The sequence below is a fragment of the Pan troglodytes genome, chromosome 1 (assembly GCF_028858775.2).
Source record: "Pan troglodytes isolate AG18354 chromosome 1, NHGRI_mPanTro3-v2.0_pri, whole genome shotgun sequence".
Lineage (NCBI taxonomy): Eukaryota > Metazoa > Chordata > Mammalia > Primates > Hominidae > Pan > Pan troglodytes.
This window is the reverse complement of record NC_072398.2, coordinates 109,558,875-109,583,704: the sequence shown is the minus strand read 5'-3', so window position 1 is coordinate 109,583,704 and position 24,830 is coordinate 109,558,875. Positions and strand designations below refer to the sequence as shown.

Here is a 24,830-nt window from a genome sequence, read left to right as displayed (position 1 = left end):
GTCTCAAAAAAAAAAAAAAAAAAAAAAAGGAAAGTCAACAAAATTTATGTAAGGCCAGTACACCAAAAACTACAAAAAATTGCTTTGAGAAATTATGAAAGAACTAAATTAGTGGGGAGATAAACCTTGTCATGGATCAGAAGAGTTGTTATGTTTAAAGAGTCAGTTCTTCGTAAATTGATCTCCAGATCCAATGCAATTCTAATAAAAATTCCAAGCGGCATTTTGATAGAAATTTACAAGCTGATTCTACCATTTATATGGTAATGTCAATGATCAAGAATAATAAAATAGCAATATTATAAAAGAATAATGGTGAATGAATTCACTACCTATTTCCAGAATTACTCTACAGCTATGAAAATCAAGATTATGTGTTTTGTTGAAAAAAAAATAGAATATATATCAGTGGAAGAGAAGAGAGAATCCAGAAATAGATACTCACATGTATGTCTAATTGATTCTTAGGACATATATATATGTATACACACCCACCCACACACACACAAACGTGTGTGTGTATATATATATATATATTCACCGTTTTGAAGATTATCATCTCCAAATAGGGAATATATATATATATATATACACACACACACATATATATATGCAGTCTGATAAGATAAACAGCACAATGAAACAATTTCTCAAAAGACTTGAATAGATACTTCAGAAAAGAAGATACATGAATGGTCAGTTAGCATAGGAAAAGATGCTCCACTGTTTAGTCATCAGGGAGATCAATCAGTGCAACAATGAGATACCAGTACATATCCATAAGAATGGCTAAAATTAAAAAGGCTGAAAATAGCACATGTTGGTGAGGATATAAAGCACTTGGAAGTCTTATACTTGTAGGAATGAAAAATGGTATGGCTCCTTTGAAAATCTAACAGTTTCTTAAAGGTTAAACATAACACAAATCAGATGGACAGTCATTCCATTCCTAGGAATTTACACACTGTGTCTGCACAATGATCTGTATATGTGTTTCCAGACCAACCTGAGGGGCGGGCTGCTATTTCTCGTGGCTCAGTAACGAGACACAGATGAACTGGGGAGGAAGAGAGTTTTGACTTCTGCAACTGGTTACAGGGAAATGGCCTGGAAATTATCACCAGACCAACTCAAAATTGGAAAGTTTTCCTGAGTTAATGTACCTTCTAAGCTATATGTGTATGTGGAAGTGTGCATTCATCTAAATACATAAGTGATTAACTTCTTTTAATCTATAACTAAGTCTGAGTCCTGAAGACCTTCCTCTGGAACCTCAGTTAAATTCACTTAATCTAAATGGGTCTAGGTGCTGGGGGCCCTCATCTTGTCTCCTGCTAAATCACAGAGGTTTGGAGAGTCCCTTCAGATCTCCAGTAAACTTGTGTGTGGAGGCCTGGGGAGTTTCTTCAGACCCCCAATAAAACTCGTTTAATACTAAATGGCTCCTGTTAAGAATGCCTTCGTTATTTCGTCATGCTTTAAGGCCCAGGAAAAACCTAGGCAAAACTCTTGGTGGGCTTTTGTTACATTCCAGCCTTTGTATAAGGGCACTGGCTTCTTTTTTTTTTTTTTTCCTCTTAATATTTAATTGAACCACTCAGTCGGTACTGAAAAAGTTGTTAGGGAGGCCTGTGTTAGTGAGACCTGGCCTGCCACGTATGGATGCTCATGATAGTTTCTTCATAATAACCCAAACGCGGAATGATAGAAATGTCCAATAACAAGTGAAAGTACAAACATACATGGTATAGCCACATAAAGGAATACTACTCAGTATTTACAAGACATTACAGATGGATTTTAAAATTACATTGATGCATGAAAGAAGGCAGACACAAAAGAACACAGGCATCATTTCATTTATAGAAAATGGTTAAAAATGCAAACGGACCTGAAGTGACAGTGGCTCCTTGGGGCTGAGGGTTGAAAGGCTGATGAATTGCAAACGGGTACAAGAAACTTTGGGGCATAGGGAATTTCCTCTATCTTGGTTGTGGCAGTAGTTCCGTTAGTGTATCCATTTGTAAACGTGCATTGAATTACACATTTTGAAGTGGTAGTCTGTTGTACCGAAATTATGCCTTTATAAAGTTGATTTCATCATCTTAATTTCTCCATACTAGCAATTAGCAGCTAGAAAATGAAATTCAATAAAACATAATAGAGATTAATAGCCAGAATCATTACATGCTTAAGAATACATGCAATGAAGCAGGTACGAGGCCCCTAGAAGCAATTGGTGAGAAAAATTAAAGAAGGCTAAATAAATATATATCATGTTCATTGATTGGAAGACTCAATTTTGTTAGCATATTACATCAACACAATTCTGATTAATATTTCTAGTGGGAGATTTTAGAGAAATTTGAAAGCTAGTTTCAAAATGTATTTGAAAATCAAAGAACCTAGAATAAGCAAGTCGGTCTTGAAGAAGCAATAAGTTGGAGGACTTACTCTGCTAGATTTCAAACCTGATTTTAAAGCTACAGTAGTTTAAAAACAGTAGTAATGGTGTAAGTATTCATAAATATATCACAGTAAAAGAATACAGATTCAAACAATATGCCCACATATGTACAGTTATTGATTTTTTTTAGTAGAATCTTTTTTATTCATAAAAAATCCATCAAAACAAAAAAGTTTTCCAGCCACACACAGGAGGGGTATGGGTGGGGGAAGGTGTCTGTCCATCTATCCCTGGCCTCCAGCCCATGTGGTTTTGGCAGCAATAAGGTGTGTGGGGTAATGACTCCTGAAATTAAAATGGTGTGTGTATGTGAAGGAAAGGCGGGCAAAGCTATGGGGAGCGGTGGAGTGGAAGGAACAAAGGAGGTCAGTACTGGGAACGCTGAAGGTGGGAGGCCATTTCATAACATTACTTGTTGATGAAATTGCCATGGATACCTTCTTTGCCCATCAGCAGGCCTAGCGTCTTGGCAGTCATGGTGACAATGACGTTGAAGGTGGGGGCTCCACCGATACTCTTCATACGAAGATCCGTGGTCAATTCCCCATCCTGCAGCAGTGAGTCCAGGACCACAGTATATTTCTGGCCCCCCAGTGTCAGCCCATTCATGACAAAGCTTGACCAGTCTTTGCCAACCAGGACACCAACCTCAGCTGGCGTGATGTTGAGGAAGGTTTTCCCTGGGACAGCAGCCCAGATGGAAGGTGGGTCCTTGTTGCCCACAATGGCCGTGTCCTAACAGGTCCCGTCCGCCACGAGGCTGTAGATGGAGGTGTCCACCTGGCCGTTGGGTTGCTGCAGGGGCTCCTCTGGTCGCTGCTGCTGGGGCCGCCTGGGCTGGCGGGTGGGGGAGGTGGAGAGCTCGATGCAGGTGCTGTCCTCCTCGCCACGACTCTGCTAGCTGTGCAGTAGCCCTCGCTCCGCCACTTAAAAAAGAAAAAAAATATATATATAATATATATACACGTGTTATATATATTGTATATTATGTATATACACGTATTATATATATACACGTATGTATATACATGTATATATATTTATATTCATGTGTGTATATATAATATATATACGTGTATACATATATGTGTATATATTATATATACAATGTATATATACATGGCACACGTGTATATATATAATATATACACATGTATATATATTAATAATGGCCTACATCTATATTAATAATATATATTATTAATATATATTATATATAAATTATATATATAATATATATACACGTGTATATATATTATATATATATACACGTGTGCCATGTTAGTTTGCTGCACCCATTAACTCGTCATTTACATTAGGTATATATCCTAATGCTATCCCTCCCCCAGCCCTCACCCCATGACAGGCCCTGGTGTGTGATGTTCCCCGCCCTGTGTCCAAGTGTTCTCATTGTTCAATTCCCATCCATGAGTGAGAACATGCTCGCACCGCCGCTTCTAAATGTTTTAAAATCAAAGACACCAATGCCCTTCATTGGGGAAATGAAAGACTTTTAAGTAAAACGATTTTGAGTGAAATAATATTTGTTGTTTTAAAAAGTTAATATTAACCACTCTCCATCATATATTGAAATTAACTTAAGATGTGAAAGTTAAAATTAGAAACCTTGTAAAGGAAAAATAGGAAATAGTTTCATGAACTTGACACAGGAAAATATTTCTTAGACTAGATACTGTAGCACTCACCACAATAAGAAATCAAGCGAATTGCACTTCATTTTTAAAAAGCTTCTCCTTATTATGTTGTTGTTTAACAACTTAAACGCTATCTCTAGACCAGGAATAATTATTTGCTATATAATACAGCAAAAAATATGTATGTATAAATGGACTCATTCAAAATATATAAAGAACTCCTATTACAAAGAAATTGACAAACAGCCCAGTATATCAATGAATATAAAAATTTGAGAAGATACTTTCCATAAGAAGATATCTAAATGAACATTAGGCATGAGAAAACCAAATTTTAGGATATCACTACACACCTGGCATACTTTAAAAGACTGAAAATATTAAGTGTGTGGGAATGTAGAGCAACTGGAAATGGCCTACATCTTTCATAGAAATGTAAAACAATACAAATACTTTGCAAAACTCTGTCCAACATTTTCTACCCATTCACCAAGCAACTCCATCCCTAGCTATAGATACCCAGGAAAATAAGTATGTATCTTCACAGAAATAATTGTATGAGAATATTCATAGTTACTTATGCACAGTAGTTATCAAGTAAACCTGTCTCCCATCAGAAAAATGGATACCAAATTGTGTGATAATCATACAATCAATAGGATATTACTTGGCCAAAACAAAATGAAACAAGGGAAAAACACAATCAAACAAATTAGTGGCATATATACCCACCTGAGTAAAGAGAAGTCAGCCGGGTGCGGTGGCTCACGCCTGTAATCCCAGCACTTTGGGAGGCTGAGGCGGCAGATCACGAGGTCAGGAGATCAAGACCATCCTGGCTAACACAGTGAAACCCCGTCTCTACTAAAAATACAAAAAGAAAGAAAAGAAAAATTAGCCGGGCGTGCTGGCGGGCGCCTGTATTCCCAGCTACTTGGGAGTCTGAGGCAGGAGAATAGCGTGAACCTGGGAGGCAGAGCTTGCAGTGAGCCTAGATCGCGTCACTGCACTCCAGCCTGGGCGACAGAGTGAGACTATGTCTCAAAAAAAAAAAAAAAAAAAGTCAAAACGAGAACATACTAAATGACTCCATTTTTTTATTTATGACTTCATGACTACCATTAAGAAAATATAACCTGTTGGGAAACTGTTTCTGCCTTGATGATGTTGTACAGACAAGAGATAAACAGTGAGGAATATGCTTAGATGTATTGGGAAAGACACGGGTCTGTGGCATTGTCACAAGGGTACACGAATACTGAGAGTGAATGCTGAAGGAATGATCCCCATTGGTGGTGACCCTCAGGTGAGACTAGGGTGCCTGTGTTTCAGCAAAGCCTGGGCAATTGGAATGCAGGGCTCCTAAGATTCCATGACACCCCCACCTTCTAATTCTGTTATTGCAACTGCAGACGGTTACCTGGCACGCTGGCCACATTCTACCTGACTCTTATCAGAGTCTGAGCTACTGGCAGTGCTTTCAGCTCTGAGTTCAGGCACCTCGAACCTTGTTTATGTGGTGAAGGATCCTAAAGTGCTGTGGGGAATGATCACATTTTTCACAACAGTAAGTTAAGAATTTCAGTTACTGACATCCCTCAGTCCTCATTAAACCTATTTGATTTCACCAGTTTTTAACCCATCATATGTTTGGGTTTCTTCTCCCCAGTCCCTGACTCCACCTCTTCTGCCACAAACGTCAGCATGGTGGTATCAGCTGGCCCCTTTGTCCAGCGAGAAGGCAGAGATGAACATTCTAGAAATCAACGAGAAATTGCGCCCCCAGCTGGCAGAGAAGAAACAGCAGTTCAGAAACCTCCAAGAGAAATGTTTTGTAACTCAACTGGCCGGCTTCCTGGCCAACGGACAGAAGAAATACGGTAAGATCTATAGGCGCACCATCACGAAAGTGATGAATGATGTCCTGTCTTCTCTCTGAGACACTAAATGCTCTCTCCATCAAAAATAATTTCATCCTTCCTGTACTTCTAGGAAAACAGAAATGGGTATTTTAACATTTTGTTGAAGTTGGAAGACAGAGGTACCAAAGTATTTAGCAACTTTCCATGTTTGCAATCAGGTGGGGGTGGGACTAGAGTTAAACTGCCATTTATTGATTTCTGACACAGGCGCAGAATGACCTGTTTTCTCCAAGAGGCTCAATCGTGTTTTCAAGAATCCTCTCTGTACCATATAAGATCCTGCAGACAAATAACATCTAGTCTGTTGTTCTAAATGTCTGAGACTAGTGAACTTTTATTCAGTTCAAGTTTCTGTTGAGGCCCAACAGGCAAAGCTCTGTTCTAGTGACTCTGAGGGAAACTTGGTGATAGTAGCCAGTACCTGCTCTGAGGGGCTTCAAGAGGAGTCTACTCCTAATAGAACCTGTGCTGTCTATAAGTGACAGCATCAAGAGCGGAGAGTAGGGGCCGTGCATGGTGGCTCACTCCTGTAATCCCAGCACTTTGGGAGGCTGAGGCGGGCAGATCATGAGGTCAGGAGTTTGAGACCAGCCTGGGCAACATGGAGAAACCCCATCTCCACTAAAAATACAAAAAGTAGATGGACGTGGTGGCAGGTGACTGTAATCACCCCTGCTCAGGAGGCTGAAGCAGGAGAATCCTTTGAACCCAGGAGGCTGAGGTTGCAGTGAGCCAAGATTTTGCCATTGCACTCCAGCCTGGGCGACAGGGCAAGACTGTTAAAATAATAATAATAATAATAATGATAAATAAAAATAAGAATAAAAAGCAGAGAGTAGCTTGGTGAGAGTGAAGTCCTGCTTCCTGGGGCACAGAGTCTTGTTGCTAAAGAGGAAGAAAGATCGCACCCGAGAATGTGTGGAGATAGCAGTGCAGTGTACAGAGCAGGGACCGTGGGCCTGTCTCCTGGGCTCCATCCAAGTTGCTTGTCTTGTCTGTCCCTCAGTTACCTCACCTGTTCAGAGGGTACTACAATAATACCTACCTCTGTAAATTGCTGCAGTGAATTACATGAGCTATTTCTTGTCAATCTCCTAGAACATTTATTGGCACACAGTAAACACTATCTATTAGTTCTTCATTCTGCTGTTTCTAAATTAACACAAACTTTATTAGCATTTGGGCATATTTCCTTCATGGCCTTATGGTGTTATGTGTCACTCTTTATGCTTCAGATATGATTCTTAAAATCATAACTGAAGATATGATTTAAAAATCAAAGATTTTAAGAATCTTTCGCATACTTGTCCTTGAAATTCCCAGTAAAAGGGAAACCATCAGTCCCATAGTCCTAGGGGCCTTCCCGACTGTACAAGAAATCACTACTTCATGCCCCAGTGCAGTGTTTTAGAGGAGAGGCTGCAAGGCTTGGGAAAGTGGCCCCGCATTCAGAGTCAGACCTCAGGGACTGTGAATTCTGACTCCACTTCATTGTGGTTGAATCATCTTGTCAACTTCCTTGATGTGCCCTTGAGGTTCTCTTTCTTCATCTCTAAATTTTGGAGGATCAGATGCCAGAAAGTCAGGAGACTGAAGAGTAAAGATGTGGAAATCCCTGTCTAGACCCTGGTACTGGGGAGAGTTTTGTCCTTGGGATGGACCTGGCTCCTGCCCTGTAGGCAATGACCACAGCAGCATGTCCAGCCTTCCACTGAGGCAGGCCTGTCTGTCTTTTCTCAGAATATGAAGAGTGCGAAGACCTCATAAAATCTATGCTGAGGAATGAGCGACAACAGTTCAAGGAGGAGAAGCTTGCGGAGCAGCTCAAGCAAGCTGAGGAGCTCAGGTGAGGGGACCCCATGGGGGCAGGCAGGGGGGCAGGTGTGTAAATCTCTGAAGTACAACAGCTCGGTGGGGAGACGTAAGAGCTAAGCTGGGCCAGGGGAAGGGCAGGAATTGCCATGGCAGACTGGCTACACACAAATATTTATCAAACAGAGAAGAAGGATAATAAAAATGTATGGGTTGCAGTTGTTTCTCAGAGCCTTGTTTTCTCTTTTTCAAACAAGTAATTGTTGATGTGAAATTTACATAACACAAAATTCACCAAAGGAGTGTGAACCACACAGCAGCATTCAGTATACTCAAAATGGTGTGCCATCACCACCCCACTTACCCTTAGTGAGAATCACCTCCAGACTGACTGAGGCTTCTCATTCTTCCACTCAATCAATGTTGCCTTCTCAACCCTGTCATTCTTTTCTTCTTTCGTCTTTTCAATTTGCCCCATCTGCATCTGGCCTCATTTCTGTACATGGCTTTGTATCTAGTGGCCGCAAGATGCACTATGTGTATTTTCACATGGAAATGTCCATGGCCAGAGTGAGGAACTGAAAGGATGTCTTTTTGAAGTGGAATTAGGAAGACACCTACTTTTGTTTACAGAAGAGAAAGATGAATGGAACATCATCGAGGATCTTGCAAGAGCCCTCTCTGATACAGAGGAAGCCTGTAAACCATTTTCTATTCTTTCTCTTGGCCACAGACATTCCTTTCAACATGTGCTGACCTTCTGCTTAGAGGTCTCCTTGAGGACATTGTCTCAGAAATCTCTGTTGCAATATTTGAGCGGATCACTCAACCCTTTCCACTCTTAAATTTTCTCTACCGTCTCACCTTAGGCAATATAAAGTCCTGGTTCACTCTCAGGAACGAGAGCTGACCCAGTTAAGGGAGAAGTTACGGGAAGGGAGAGATGCCTCCCGTTCATTGAATGAGCATCTCCAGGCCCTCCTCACTCCGGATGAGCTGGACAAGTCCCAGGGGCAGGACCTCCAAGAACAGCTGGCTGAGGGGTGTAGACTGGCACAGCAACTTGTCCAAAAGCTCAGCCCAGGTAAGGTGGCCATAGGCCCTGATGACCCAAAACCCCAGGCTTATGAGAGGCTCCAGACCTCCATACTTTCACAATGACAGTTGTATCAATGGTGTTTTTTTCCACTAAGCTTATGTGGCCATGACATGACCAGGACTTCCTGCGTAAGAACGGAGATGGGAAACCCATGGGTTTGGAGGTCACAGTATTGCAAATGTCCCTCCTCCCTTGATGGAAGGTGGTCTTTGGAGCAAGAGGCAGCCTCTATCTAGTTTTAAAGGACAGGAAGGAGGCTGCAATGGGAGCAGGCTTGTTAGAGTGAAAAGAGCTCTGGACTAAGAATGAAGGTTCCCAGGCTGTCTTTTCGGCAATGTTCTTAGTAACTGTCAGAGAGTGAATGACTTGTCCTTCCTGAGTTTCTCTCTCTCTGTGGCAGACAAATTGTCTCTTGCAAGGGTCTGAAGCATTCAAATGTGGGAACACTTACAACTGCTTTCCAAAATGAGATGAAGCCCCTCGCCGTGTGGTGTTGGAGAAGGCACTTGATGTGGGGGCGTTTTGTGGTAGGAAGTGCTTCAGACTGGATCACTCCCCATGGATAGAATGTCCCTGAATAACACAGCAGAAGCCACTTGGAGGCTTGAAATCTTCTGATGCATAGAGGACTGTGGGACAAGTTTGTCTGCTTCTAAGAGAAAGAATGAGGTTTGAAATGCCAACTGTGACAGGACACCAAGCCTGTGCCTGGGAATCAGATCTGGCAGGATTGGGGAGACAGCTGCCAACGTCCAGAGAGAGGCTGCACAAGCCTCCAGTGATATGGGAAGCAAAAGGTCTTTTCAATATTTGACCACATCTTGATGGTGGCCCTCCAGATCAGAAATGCATTGCCCGATGGATCAGGAAACCATGCCAGGGCATTCTGTTAAAGATAAAACATGAGAGTTTTCAGTTGAACGGTGACCCATGCCTAGATGTTCATGTCTCTGTTGCACATTGGGCTGACTGTGCTTGCAGACTGTGAAGTGGGAAATATCTGAACGAACATTTCTGTATTTACAGAAAATGAGAACGATGACGATGAAGATGTTCAAGTTGAGGTGGCTGAGAAAGTGCAGAAATCGTCTGCCCCCAGGTAACACTGAATACTCAGGAACAATTAATGGATGGTAACATATGAGGAATATCTAGGAGGCACACCCTCTCTGGCATCTATGATGGGCCAAAAACCCGCATTCGCTTGGCCACAGTATGTGAAATATAACCCAGCTTAGACACAGGGTGCGGCAGCTGTCATGTTTCTCTATGTGTGCCGAGTGTCATGTCTGCACCGTACAGGGATAGCTGAGTCTTCATCCTCCTCAGCTCATATCTGTCCAGTGCAATGAACAGCAGCTGCTCTCTTCCTCTCTGGTTCCCATGGCAGCCATGCTCTGTTGCAGAGAGAACAGGATTGCATGTTCCCTCTTAATGGGAACCTCCATTTTGCTTTCTGGGACCACTCTCTTAATGCCTCCTGTCAAAACCAGCTAGGACTCCCTGGGGTCCAATCCCTCTGTGTTTAATCTTCTGTCATCTCTGTCCCACCTGGCTCATCAGGGAGATGCAGAAGGCTGAAGAAAAGGAAGTCCCTGAGGACTCACTGGAGGAATGTGCCATCACTTGTTCAAATAGCCATGGCCCTTATGACTCTAACCAGCCACATAGGAAAACCAAAATCACATTTGAGGAAGACAAAGTCGACTCAACTCTCATTGGCTCATCCTCTCATGTTGAATGGGAGGATGCTGTACACATTATTCCAGGTAGCCTCTGTTTTCCTTGTGTCTCATACCTCTCTCTAGGCTGAGGAAGATAAACTCTGAAGACAGGCTCTATAAACACAAATTCATTTGAATAAAAACTATGATGGGTTTGTAAACAGATATCAGGGAGTTTTTTTGTCCTTCTCAGCTAATGTCATGCCTTTGTCTGCCAGTCCCCAGTATCAAGTTACTCAACCCCAGGCAAGTGTGACAATCTCATAGTCACCTGAGTGCAGGAGGTGCACAGGCAGTATCTGTCAGGCCTCCTAGCTTCGATTCAGTATCTCTTGTCATCTGTGATTAAGTCATCTGTCCCTGAACAATGTCCATGGAGTTTCTATGCCTGTTTAAGGAAGCTGGCAGCCTTGCCTTTGTATTTGGAAATAATTGTTCCCCAGGCTTCACTGCTCTCAGCTTTCATCTGGATCTCCTTTAAGTCAGCTTACTTAGCTGCACAGTCACCCTGAAATCAGGACGGAAACTTTTCTTCTTTACTTTGCTGATATATTTCCATAAAGCAAGGCTGGACCCTGGTTCTCCACCCTGTCAATGCAATGGCTGATCCAATGTTTCTTTGTAGCATCGTGGATTTTTTTTTTTTTTTTTTTTTTTTTTTTTTTTTTTTTTTTTTTTTTTTTTTGCGATGGAGTCTTGCTCTGTCACCCAGGCTGGAGTGCAGTGGCACCATCTTGGCTTGGTGCAACCTCTGCCTCCCAGATTCAAGTGATTCTCCTGCCTCAGCCTCCTGAGTTGCTGGGACCACAGGTGCACAACATCACATCTGGCTAATTTTTGTATTTTTAGTAGAGACAGGGTTTCCCCATATTGGCCAGGGTAGTCCTGAACTCATGACCTCAAATGATTCACCTGTCTTGGCCTCCCAAATCACAGATTCTTTTTAAAGCAAGAGTTGTTCAAATTTATCTATCAGTCATGTTTCATGTATAGATGCCTGTAAACATTTAATGTCCATGTTACCTGGTGATATAAGTCTGTATTGCAGCAACACTCTTAGAAAATTGTTTGACCAATTTTTGGAGATTTTTTTGGGGAAAAAATTTTGTTTAACTTTGACTCAGGCAGGGAATATGGCATTATGGTCTACACGTAGAGGGAGATTTTGGCCTGTGGGTCTGGAAAGCAGGGTCATCTAATTCTCACCAAAGTTAATCTAGGACACCCTAGAATATTCCTGTCAGAATCCTTATTCTTGCACTGAGAATAGTTATGTCCTTGTGCTATGACTGGACAGTGATTTGTTCATATGTGAAGTATGAATTGCTTAATGTGACCTGCTTCTCTGAATTTATTTACAGAAAATGAAAGTGATGATGAGGAAGAGGAAGAAAAAGGGCCAATGTCTCCCAGGTAATGTTGTGGAATTGTTGGCTGTTAATTCAGTAGTGACATCTGGAGATTGTAGATTTAGGGAAAATGAGGAAGTGATGAATAGAACTATTTCTTCCATTCACCCAGCTACAAATTGTGCTGATTTACAATGTTGTATGTTATTTGTGGCACTTGTATTGGTTTTAATTTCATAGTCCTCTCAAGATAGGAACTTGCCATCAGATGAGCCACGTGAACTAGCCAAACAGGGTTTTCTTGTTGATCTTTTGAAAAAACCAGCCCTGGATTCATTGATTTTTTTGAAGGGTTTTTTGTGTCTCTATCTCCTTTAGTTCTGCTCTGATCTTAGTTACTTCTTGTCTTCTGCTAGCTTTTGAATTTGTTTGCTTTGCTTCTCTAGTTATTTTAATTGTGATGTTAGGGTGTCAATTTTAGATCTTTTCTGCTTTCTCTTGTGGGCATTTAGTGCTATAATTTTCCCTCTACACATTGCTTTAAATGTGTCCCAGAGATTCTGGTATGTTGTGTCTTTGTTCTCATTGGTTTCAAAGAACATCTTTATTTCTGCCTTCATTTTGTTATTTTCCCAGTAGTCATTCAGGAGCAGGTTGTTCAGTTTCCATGTAGTTGTGCGGTTTTGAGTGAGTTTCTTAATCCTGAGTTCTAATGTGATTGCACTGTGGTCTGACAGTTTGTTGTGATTTCCATTCTTTTACATTTGCTGACGAGTGCTTTACCTCCAACTATGTGGTCAATTTTGGCATAAGTGTGATGTGGTGCTGAGAAGAATGTATATTCTGTTGATTTGGGGTGGAGAGTTCTGTAGATGTCTTTTAGGTCTGCTTGGTGGAGAGCTGAGTTCAAGTCCTGGATATCCTTGTTAAGCTTCTGTCTCATTGATCTGTCTAATATTGACAGTGGGGTGTTAAAGTCTCCCATGATGATTGTGTGGAGTCTAAATCTCTTTGTAGGTCTCTCAGGACTTGCTTTATGAATCTGGGTGCTCCTGTATAGGGTGCATATATATTTAGGATAGTTAACTCTTCTTGTTGAATTGATCCCTTTACCATTATGTAGTGGCCTTCTTTGTCTCTTTTGATCTTTGTTGGTTTAAAGTCTGTTTTATCAGAGACTAGGATTGCAACCCCTGCCTTTTTTTGTTTTCCATTTGCTTGGTAGATCTTCCTCCATCCCTTTATTTTGAGCCTATGTGTGTCTCTGCATGTGAGATGAGTTTCCTGAGTACAGCACACTGATGGGTCTTGACTCTTTATTCAATTTGCCATTCTGTGTTTTTTTAACTGGGGCATTTAGCCGATTTACATTTAAGGTTAATATTGTTATGTGTGAATTTGATCCTGTCGTTATGATGTTAGCTGGTTATTTCGCCCGTTAGTTGATGCAGTTTCTTCCTAGCGTCAATGGTCTTTACAGTTTGGCATGTGTTTGCAGTGGCTGGTACCGGTTGTTCCTTTCCATGTTTAGTGCTTCCTTTAGGAGCTCTTGTAAGGCAGGCCTGGTGGTGACAAAATCTCTCAGCATTTGCTTCTCTGTAAAGGATTTATTTCTCCTTCACTTATGAAGCTTTGTTTGGCTGGATATGAAATTCTGGGTTGAAAATTCTTTTCTTTAAGAATGTTGAAGATGCTGGAGAGGATGTGGAGAAATAGGAAAACTTTTACACTGTTGGTGGGACTGTAAACTAGTTCAACGATTGTGGAAGGCAGTGTGGCAATTCCTCAGGGATCTAGAACTAGAAATACCGTTTGACCCAGCCATCCCATTACTGGGTGTATACCCAAAGGATTATAAATCATGCTGCTGTAAAGACACATGCACACATATGTTTATTGCGGCACTATTCACAATAGCAAAGACTTGGAACCAAGCCAAATATCCAGCAATGATAGACTGGATTAAGAAAATGTGGCACATATACACCATGGAATACTATGCAGCTATAAAAAATGATGAGTTCATGTCCTTTGTAGGGGCATGGATGAAGCTGGAAACCATCATTCTCAGCAAACTATTGCAAGGACAAAAAACCAAATACCGCATGTTCTTACTCACAGGTGGGAATTGAACAATGAGAACACATGGACACAGAAAGGGGAACATCACACACTGGGGCCTGTTGTAGGGTTGGGGGAGGGAGGAAGGGTAGCATTAGGAGATATACCTAATGTTAAATGATGAGTTAATGGGTGAAGCACACCAATGTGGACATGTATACATATGTAACTAACCTGCACGTTGTGCACATGTACCCTAAGACTTAAAGTATTAAAAATATATATATATATATAGATACACACAAAAAATAATAAAGGAAAACTATACATATGGGAAAAAAAAGAATGTTGAATATTGCTCCCACTCTCTTCTGGCTTGTAGGGTTTGTGCCAAGAGATCTGCTGCTAGTCTGATGGGCTTCCCTTTGTGGGTAATCCGACCTTTCTCTCTGGCTGCCCTTAGCATTTTTTCCTTCATTTCAACCTTGGTGAATCTGACAATTACGTGTTTTGGGGTTGCTCTTCTCGAGGAGTATCTTTATGGTGTTCTCTGTGTTTCCTGAATTTGAATGTTGGCCTTCCTTGCTAGGTTGGGGAAGTCCTTCTGGATAATATCCTGAAGAATGTTTCCCAGCTTGGTTCCATTCTCCCCGTCACTTTCAGTACACCAATCAAACGTAGATTTGGTCTTTCCACATAGTCCCGTATTTATTGGAGGCTTGTTCATTTCTTTTTACTCTTTTTTCTCTAAACTTCTCTTCTCGCTTCATTTCACTAATTTGATCTTGAATCACTGATACCGTTTCTTGCACTTGATCGAATTGGCTACTGAAGCTTGTGCATGCATCACGTAGTTCTCATGCCATGGTTTTCAGCTCCATCAGGTCATTTAAGGTCTTCTCTACACTGTTCATTCTGGTTAGCCATTCGTCTAATCTTTTTTCAAGGTTTTTAGCTTCCTTGAGATGAGTTCGCACATCCTCCTTTAGCTCAGAGAAGTTTGTTATTACCGACTTTCTGAAGCCTACTTCTGTCAGCTCATCAAAGTCATTCTCCATCCTGCTTTGTTCCATTGCTGGCGAGGAGCTGCGATCCTTTGGAGGAGAAGGGATGTCAGGTTTTTGGAATTTTCAGCTTTTGTGCTCTGGTTTCTCCCCACCTTTGTGGTTTTATCTACCCTTGGTCTTTGATGATGGCGACCTACAGATGGGGTTTTGGGGTGGATGTCTTTTTTGTTGATGTTGATGCTATTCCTTTCTGTGTGTTAGTTTTCCTTCTAACAGTCAGGTCCCTCAGCTTCAGGTCTGTTGGAGTTTGCTGGAAGTCCACTCCAGACCCTCAAACAGGGATTTCTTGGTGTTGCCTATTCTCTCCCATGTGTTTAAATCCAGGGAGAGGTGTATATATGCTTTCTTCCTATTTGTTGGTAGTATGTTGGCTAGTATTTTTGCAAGAAAAGAAATTGAAAAAGTAAATATATTATATCAAAATATTGGGAAAATGGGGCCCTTAATACACAAGATCTGTGTCTGCACTGCGTCAAGAACTCTCTTCACTTGAATGCTGCATGTAAAATTCAACCCAATTTATGCAAAGTATTTGAAGCCCTGTGTCAGTTCTCTGTGCTGCAAGTCATGATGGTAGTTTACAGGGAGAGTCTGGGTGCCCTGAGTTGGTTCATCCGTGGCAAATGTACTGAGCACATGCTGCCCATTTTTGCTCTGTCCCCAGAGCAGTCACCCTCCACCCTGCATTTAGAAGGATAGTTTTATTTCTCTTGAAGGAAAAATGCCTTTGGTTTCTGTGACCACTCCATTCTGTCTCCCATCAGATCATCTGGGAGGTTTTGTTGTCTAATGTCTGTTGGTTAAATCTTCTATCATCCCTGTCCTGCCTGGCTCATCAGGAATCTGCAGGAGTCTGAAGAGGAGGAAGTCCCCCAGGAGTCCTGGGATGAAGGTTATTCGACTCTCTCAATGCCTCCCGAAATGTTGGCCTCGTACCAGTCTTACAGCAGCACATTTCACTCATTAGAGGAACAGCAAGTCTGCATGGCTGTTGACATAGGCAGTGAGTACTCCATTGTGAAGGTGATAAAGCTCCAGTTCATGGCCCAGGTAGACCCCATAATCTTTGGGCCTTGTGCCCCTTGTTGGGCTGAGATTTGCCATCACCGTGGGCCGAACCTATATATCAATGTAGATTTCAATCACTCTGGAGTCGAGTCTGAAGCACAGGCATGGGGTGGGTCAGTGAGCTTTGCTCTCTTCCTAGTCTCAGGCCATGCCCGTGCCAACCTGGACTGACTGTCATGACATTGAACTCAAGGCAGGTGTGGCAAACTCACACCAAACTATGCAGCACATGCCCAGGAGTTGTCTGTCAGATCAGCTCATCTGAATTAAATGTCTCTTGCCAGCTACAAAATTCCTTATGAGTTTTGTTCCCAAAGCATGTCTGTGTGGTTCTTTCCCTGCCCAAGGCCAGTGTCACCCTTGTCTACCTCTCAGTGAAAGATGTGACCCAGGTTTCACTGAATTTATTCCCATTTTCTGTGTCTTCTAAGTTCACTTGTTTTAGCTCATCTGTCCATCATGTTCCTGGTATGTTTTCTAGATAAATGGCTGACTTTTCACCCACAAAAGCCATAATAGCTGATGCTTCTGTGTAGAACCAAGTTTCATTTTGACTCAAGAGCTGGTACATTGCACCCCTTCATCAAATATCTGTGTCCACAATCTCATAAACTATCAAATTCTGGGTATTTAATGAGAGAAAGCTTAATATTGAAGTATCTCTCCTATGAGGTGTTAGAACTATTTGCCTACAATTTATTGGGGAAAAAATTGCTCATTTGTGTACATAAACCTAGGACAGAGCACATAGGGAAGATAACATTCCAAAACAGGGGAACTTTGCCCAAGGCTCATGAAAGAACCCAAGCCAGTTTTCTCAAGACTTGACCTCAGGCCTACTGGAATATTTCTCTCAAAGTCTCCTGTTCTCACACTGACAAGACTGATGTCCCTGTGTTAGGATTGGACAGAGGAATGTTTCTGTGTGCAAGGAAGAACTGCTTAATGTAAGAGGGCCCATCTGAATTTATTTGCAGGACATCGGTGGGATCAAGTGAAAAAGGAGGACCAAGAGGCAACAGGTCCCAGGTGAGTCTGAGAAATTGTGGACAGTTAATTTGATGTTGACACCTGGAGATGCCAAGTCCAGGGAAAACAGTACATGCTGAAAATAATGATTTTGTCTTGTCAGACAAGTCTGAATTATGCCTACTACATTGCTTTTTGGTTCGCATTAGAGTAAATGTTTAGGTTTCCATTTCTTCCTACCCTTATCATTTACTAACCTAGTGAAGGTTGACCATACCTCAAAAGCTGTATTCTCATGGTAACTGCAGGGAAACTTGAGCACATTTTAGGCAAAATTATTGAGGACATGCTTTTCATGATCACTGTTCACTGCGTGTCCTGAGAGCACAAATACAGAGTGTCCTTTGACTCCCTCATCAGTGTGTCACCTGACCAATTCACTGAGCTCACTCTGTGTGTGTGTGTGTGTGTGTGTGTGTGTGTGTGTGTGTGTGTGTGTGTCTTTCTCTTTCATCCTTTTCTACCTGGCCCTAGTCTATCCCAACATAAAGGCAATAATTTGTTACCTCATTAATGGATCTCTCCTTTTTCTTTTCAAACTGTTCCTTACATTAGCCATGAAATCTAGCTGGGGCTGTTTGGTTTCTGATTCCCCCTGGCTTATTCTTTACTTTTTCCCACTTTTCCAGGCTCAGCAGGGAGCTGCTGGATGACAAAGGGCCTGAAGTCTTGCAGGACTCACTGGATAGATGTTATTCAACTCCTTCAGGTTGTCTTGAACTGACTGATTCATGCCAGCCCTACAGAAGTGCCTTTTACGTATTGGAGCAACAGCGTGTTGGCTTGGCTGTTGACATGGATGGTGAGTACCTTTCTATGAAGGTGATAAGGATCCACTGAGTCTTCCGGTTAGGGTCATATTCCTACTGCAAGTGGCCCTTACTGAGCTGAGAGATGTCATTGCCACAGGGAGGACCTATAGGCACATGTAGGTTGAATGAAACTCTAGTTCCACTTGGAAGCCCAGACAAGGGATGGGTCAGTGAGCAAGGCTCTCTTCCTAGTCTCAGGCCATGCCTGTGGTGCCCTAATCCTACTCTCAAGATGTTGGATCTGGGCAGATGTGACAAATTCACACAACTCTGATTTTGTCTCAATTTTGTAGATCTTGTAGATTTCATCCTTCACTCTAATTTCAGCGTCTAAAATCCTCGCTACCATGAACAATCTGAGTATTTGATGAGACAGGGCTGAATAGTGCAGTTTTTCTCCTAGCAACCATTTGGGGGCATTTGCTTTAAATTGATTGGAAAAATATGGCATAACCATTTGCACAAACTTGGGACAAATGATATTGGGATAACGATCTACCAGAATAGGGAATTTTACCCACAGTTTCTGGGACAAAAACCAAGGAATCTCTATCGTGATCAGCCTTCAGGCCTCCTGAAGAATATCTCTCACAGTGTCCTATTCTCATGCTGAGGAGCCTGAAGTCCCTGTGTGAGGATTAGACAGTGGATTGTTATGTGTGTAGGAGAACCAGCTTAATATGTCTGTCCATGTCTGAACTTATTGCAGAAATTGAAAAGTACCAGGAAGTGGAAGAAGACCAAGACCCATCATGCCCCAGGTAACTTTGAGCAATTATGGATGCTTAATTCTGTGTTGACACCTGGAGATGCCAGGTCCAGGGAAAACAAGAGTGTGTTCAATTTCATGTTTTCAACGAAGGTTGAATTACTCCTACTGACATTGCTGTTGGTTTTCATTGCAGTAGATGTTTAGGTTTCCATTTCTTCCTCCCCTTATCATTTACTAACTTACTGTAGGTTGACCATACCTCAAAGGCTGTATGGCAACTGCATGGAATCTTGAACAAGTTTATGGAAAATTATTGAGCCCACTCTTTTCATGATCACTGTTCGCTGTGTGTCCCGAGGGCACTAACTCAGAGTGTCCTTTGACCGCTTCATCAGTGTGTCACCCGGCCAATTCGCTGAGCTCACTTTCTCCTCTCTCTCTCTCTCCCTCTCCCTGTCTTTCTCTTTCATTCTTTTCTACCTGGCCCTGGTCTATCCCAACATAAAGGCAATAATTCATTACCTCATTAATGGATCTGTCCTTTTTCTTTTTAAACAGTTCCTTATGTTAGCCATGAAATCTAGCTGGGGCTGTGTGGTTTCTGATTCCCCCTGGCTTATTCTTTACTTTTTCCTACTTTTCTAGGCTCAGCAGGGAGCTGCTGGATGAGAAAGGGCCTGAAGTCTTGCAGGACTCACTGGATAGATGTTATTCGACTCCTTCAGGTTATCTTGAACTGCCTGACTTAGGCCAGCCCTACAGCAGTGCCGTTTACTCACTGGAGGAACAGTACCTTGGCTTGGCTCTTGACGTGGACAGTGAGTACCTTACTATAAAGGTGATAAGCCTCCACCTGGTCTTCCAGATAGGGGTGATATTCCTGTTCCAAGTGGCCCTTACTGACCCAAGAGATGTCATTGCCGCAGGCAGGACCTATGGGCGCATATAGGTTGTAATGAAACTGTAGTCTCAGTTGGAAGCCTAGACATGAAATGGGTCAGTGAGCAAGGCTCTATTCCTAGTCTCCAGCCATGCCTGTGGCAACCTGAGCCCGCTCTCAGCACATTGGACCCAGGCAGATGTAAAAAAATTCACAGAACTATGATTTGGACTCAAGGGTTTTAGATTTCCTCCTTCATTCTAATTTCAGTGTCTAAAATTCTTGCATCCATGAACGAGCTGGGCATTTGATGAGACAGGGCTGAATACTGCAGTTTTCCTCCTAGAAATCATCTGGGGCATTTTCTTTGAACTGATGGGAACAATAAGGCATAACTGTTTGCACAAACTTGGGATAAATGATTTTGGGATAACGATCTACCAGAATGGGGATATTTCACCCTTGGTTCTGAGATGCAAACCAAAGAATATCATGACCAGCTTTCAGGCCTCCTGAAGTATATCTCTCACATTGTCCTGTTCTCATGCTGAGGAGCCTGAGATCCCTGTGTGGGGATTAGACAGTGGACTGTTATGGGTGTAGGTGAATTGGCTTATTTTGTCTGTCCCTGTCTGAATGTATTGCAGGAATTAAAAAGGACCAAGAAGAGGAAGAAGACCAAGGCCCACCATGCCCCAGGTAACTGAGCAGTTGTGAACAGCTACTTCTGTGTTGACATCTGGAGACTCCTGGTTCAGGGAAAACAGAGCGGGCTGACATTATCGATTACATCTTTTCAACCAAGCCTGAATTATTCCTAGTAACATTGCTGTGGGTTTTCATTGCAGTAGATATTTAGGTTTCCATTTCTTCCTCCCCTTATCATTTACTAACCTACTGTAGGTGGACCAGACTTCAAAAACTGTATTCTCATGGCGACTGCATGGAAACTTGAGCACATTTTATGGAAAATTATTGAGCACAGTCTTTTCATGATCACTGTATGCTGTGTGTCCTGAGGGCACTAACTCAGAGTGTCCTGTTACTCCCTCATCAGTGTGTCACCTGGACAATTCACTGAGCTCGTTCTCTCTCTGTGTGTGTGTGTGTCTGTGTGTGTGTGTGTGTGTCTATCTGTCTTTCTCTTTCATTCTTTTCCATTTGGCCCTGTTCTGTCCCAACATGAAGGCAATAATTTGTTACCTCATTAATGGATCTATCCTTTTACTTTTTTAACCACTTCCTTATGCTACCCATGAAACCTAGTTGGGGCTCTGTTGTGTCTGATTTCCCCTGGCTTATTCTTTACTTTTTCCTCCTTTTCCAGGCTCAGCAGGGAGCTGCTGGAGGTAGTAGAACCTGAAGTCTTGCAGGACTCACTGGATAGATGTTATTCAACTCCTTCCAGTTGTCTTGAACAGCCTGACTCCTGCCAGGCCTATGGAAGTTCGTTTTATGCATTGGAGGAAAAACACGTTGGCTTTTCTCTTGACGTGGGAGGTGAGTACCTTTCTATGAAGGTGATAAGGATCCACTGAGTCTTCCATATAAAGATCATATTCCTGCTCCAAGTGGCCATTACTGAGCTGAGAGATGTCATTGCTGCAGTGAGGACCTATAGGCACATGTAGGTTGAATGAAACTCTAGTTCTACCTGGAAGCCCAGACATGGGATGGGTCAGTGAACATGGCTCTCTTCCTAGTCTCAGGCCATGCCTGTGGCACTCTGATTCTACTCTCATGACATTGGACCTGGGCAGATGTGACAAATTCAGAGAACTATGATTTTGACTCAAGGGTTTGTAGATTTCCTTTTTCACTCTAATTTCAGTGTCTAAAGTCCTCACAACCATGAACAATCTGAGTATTTGATGAGACAGGGCTAAATATTGCAGTTTTTCTCCTAGAAATCATTTGAGGGTATTTGCTTTAAATTGATTGGAAAAATATGGCATAACTGTTTGCACAAACTTGGGACAAATGATATTGGGATAATGATCTACTAGAATAGGGACATTTTACCCACAGTTTCTGGGAGAAAAACCGAGGAATTTCTATCATGACCAGCCTTCAGGCCTCCTGAAATATATCTCTCACAGTGTCCTATTCTTATGCTGAGGAGCCTGAGGTCCCTGTGTGAGGATTAGACAGTGGATTGTTATATGTGTAGGGGAATCAGCTTAATGTGTCTGTCCATGTCTGAATGTATTGCAGAAATTGAAAAGAAGGGGAAGGGGAAGAAAAGAAGGGGAAGAAGATCCAAACCCACCATGCCCCAGGTAACTTTCAGCAATTGTGGATGCTTAATTCTGTGTTAACACCTGGAGGCAACAGATTCAGGGAAACCAGAGTGTGTTTGATGTCACGTTTTCAACGAAGGCTGAATTACTCCTACTGTCATTGCTGTTGGTTTTCATTGCAGTAGATGTTCAGGTTTCCATTTCTTCCTCCCCTTATCATTTCCTAACGTACCATAGGTTGACCATACTTCAAAAGCTGTACTCTCATGGCCACTGCATCGAATTTTGAGCATATTTTATGGAAAACTATTGAGCTCACTCTTTTCATGATCACAGTTTGCTGTGTGTCATGAGGGCACTAACTCAGAGTGTCCTTTTACTCCCTTACCAGTATGTCACCTGGCCAATTCACTAGCTCACTTTCTCTCTGTCTCTATCTCTGTCTCTCTTTCTCTTTCATTGTTTTCTACCTGGCCCTGTTCTATCCCAACATAAAGGCAATAAATTTTTTTTTTTTTACCTCATTAATGGATCTATCCTTTTTCTTTTCTAACCACTTCCTTATGTTACTTCTGAAATCTAGTGGGGCTCTGTGGTGTCTGATTTTCCCTGGCTGCTTCTTTAGTTTTGTCTCCTTTTCCAGGCTCAACGGCGTGCTGATGGAAGTGGAAGAGCCTGAAGTCTTACAGGACTCACTGGATAGATGTTATTTGACTCCGTCAATGTACTTTGAACTACCTGACTCATTCCAGCACTACAGAAGTGTGTTTTACTCATTTGAGGAAGAGCACATCAGCTTCGCCCTTTACGTGGACAATAGGTTTTTTACTTTGACGGTGACAAGTCTCCACCTGGTGTTCCAGATGTAAGTCATATTCCCACAATAAGCAGCCCTTACTAAGCCGAGAGATGTCATTCCTGCAGGCAGGACCTATAGGCACGTGAAGATTTGAATGAAAGTACAGTTCCATTTGGAAGCCCAGACATAGGATGGGTCAGTGGGCATGGCTTTATTCCTATTCTCAAACCATGCCAGTGGCAACCTGTGCTCAGTCTGAAGACAATGGACCCACGTTAGGTGTGACACGTTCACATAACTCTGCAGCACATGCCGGGAGTGATCAGTCAGACATTTTAATTTGAACCACGTATCTCTGGGTAGCTACAAAGTTCCTCAGGGATTTCATTTTGCAGGCATGTCTCTGAGCTTCTATACCTGCTCAAGGTCAGTGTCATCTTTGTGTTTAGCTCATCCAAAGGTGTTACCCTGGTTTCAATGAACCTAACCTCATTCTTTGTGTCTTCAGTGTTGGCTTGTTTTAGCTGATCCATCTGTAACACAGGTGGGATCCTTGGCTGAGGATTGTATTTCAGAACCACCAACTGCTCTTGACAACTGTTAACCCGCTAGGCTCCTTTGGTTAGAGAAGCCACAGTCCTTCAGCCTCCAATTGGTGTCAGTACTTAGGAAGACCGCAGCTAGATGGACAAACAGCATTGGGAGGCCTTAGCCCTGCTCCTCTCAATTCCATCCTGTAGAGAACAGGAGTCAGGAGCCGCTGGCAGGAGACAGCATGTCACCCAGGACTCTGCCAGTGCAGAATATGAACAATGCCATGTTCTTGCAGAAAACGCTTAGCCTGAGTTTCATAGGAGGTAATCACCAGACAACTGCAGAATGTAGAACACTGAGCAGGACAACTGACCTGTCTCCTTCACATAGTCCATGTCACCACAAATCACACAACAAAAAGGAGAAGAGAGATTTTGGGTTCAAAAAAAGTAAAAAGATAATGTAGCTGCATTTCTTTAGTTATTTTGAACCCCAAATATTTCCTCCTCTTTTTGTTGTTGTCATGGATGGTGGTGACATGGACTTGTTTATAGAGGACAGGTCAGCTGTCAGGCTCAATGATCTACATTCTGAAGTTGTCTGAAAATGTCTTCATGATTAAATTCAGCCTAAATGTTTTGCCGGGAACACTGCAGAGACAATGCTGTGAGTTTCCAACCTCAGCCCATCTGTGGGCTGAGAAGGTCTAGTTTGTCCATCACGGTTATGATATCAGGACTGGTTACTTGGTTAAGGAGGGGTCTAGGAGATCTGTCCCTTTTAGAGACACCTTACTTATAATGAAGTACTTGGGAAAGCGGTTTTCAAGAGTATAAATATCCTGTATTCTAATGATCATCCTCTAAACATTTTATCATTTATTAATCCTCCCTGCCTGTGTCTATTATGATATTCATATCTCTACGCTGGAAATTTTGGGTCTCAATTTTTACTGTGCCTTTGTTTTTACTAGTGTCTGCTGTTGCAAAAAGAAGAAAACATTCTCTGCCTGAGTTTTAATTTTTGTCCGAAGTTAATTTTAATCTATACAATTAAAACCTTTTGCCTATCACTCTGGACTTTTGGATTGTTTTTTACATTCAGTGTTATAATATTTGATTATGCTGATTGGTTTTGGTGGGTACTGATGCGAATTAATAAAAACATTTCATTTCCATGTTTATTTTCTAATCTCTTCCACATTGTAGGCTATGTTTACCATACGTAGCAGAATGTATTTACATTTCTTGTTTCTAGTCATTTGTATTCTTCGTGAGTGTGAGTATGTGTGTGTGTGTGTGTCTGTGTGTGCCTTTGGCATTTAGGAAGGGTTGTATAGCTCATGTTAAATATTGCACTAAAAATGTTTTTGATGGTTTTCCTCCCTTTGAACTAGACACACTTCTAATATTTGGTTTATAGTTTTAAATTATAACTTTCAGCATCAAATATTTCCATACAACAGTCAATTACATGATGTGTTTTCTTTTTCCTACCTCCTTTACCTGCCACTTCTCATAATAGTATTTGAACCTAAACATATACCGGTGACATTCTGTGATTATCATCTTGCCCCTACCTTGGTTTTTGGTTTAGATCC

The 24,830-nt window shown here is 42.0% G+C and overlaps 1 protein-coding gene and 1 pseudogene across 1 annotated transcript in view; one reads left to right on the top strand and one right to left on the bottom strand.

The window, feature by feature from the left end:
* LOC112204994 (neuroblastoma breakpoint family member 15) overlaps nucleotides 1–24,302 on the top strand; it is a 41,999-nt gene extending 17,697 nt beyond the window's left edge. The window contains 16 exon segments of the mRNA XM_054669633.2: nucleotides 5,792–5,844; nucleotides 5,846–6,002; nucleotides 7,785–7,890; nucleotides 8,726–8,940; nucleotides 9,982–10,054; nucleotides 10,519–10,724; nucleotides 12,041–12,092; nucleotides 15,996–16,159; nucleotides 17,202–17,253; nucleotides 17,883–18,055; nucleotides 18,775–18,826; nucleotides 19,423–19,595; nucleotides 20,305–20,356; nucleotides 20,985–21,157; nucleotides 21,872–21,936; nucleotides 22,541–24,302. Coding sequence (XP_054525608.1) covers nucleotides 5,792–5,844; nucleotides 5,846–6,002; nucleotides 7,785–7,890; nucleotides 8,726–8,940; nucleotides 9,982–10,054; nucleotides 10,519–10,724; nucleotides 12,041–12,092; nucleotides 15,996–16,159; nucleotides 17,202–17,253; nucleotides 17,883–18,055; nucleotides 18,775–18,826; nucleotides 19,423–19,595; nucleotides 20,305–20,356; nucleotides 20,985–21,157; nucleotides 21,872–21,936; nucleotides 22,541–22,576 — 1,802 coding nt within the window. The 3' untranslated portion in view covers nucleotides 22,577–24,302.
* LOC737948 (profilin-1 pseudogene) lies at nucleotides 2,834–4,625 on the bottom strand (annotated as a pseudogene).
* Nucleotides 24,303–24,830: the final 528 nt, after the last annotated feature.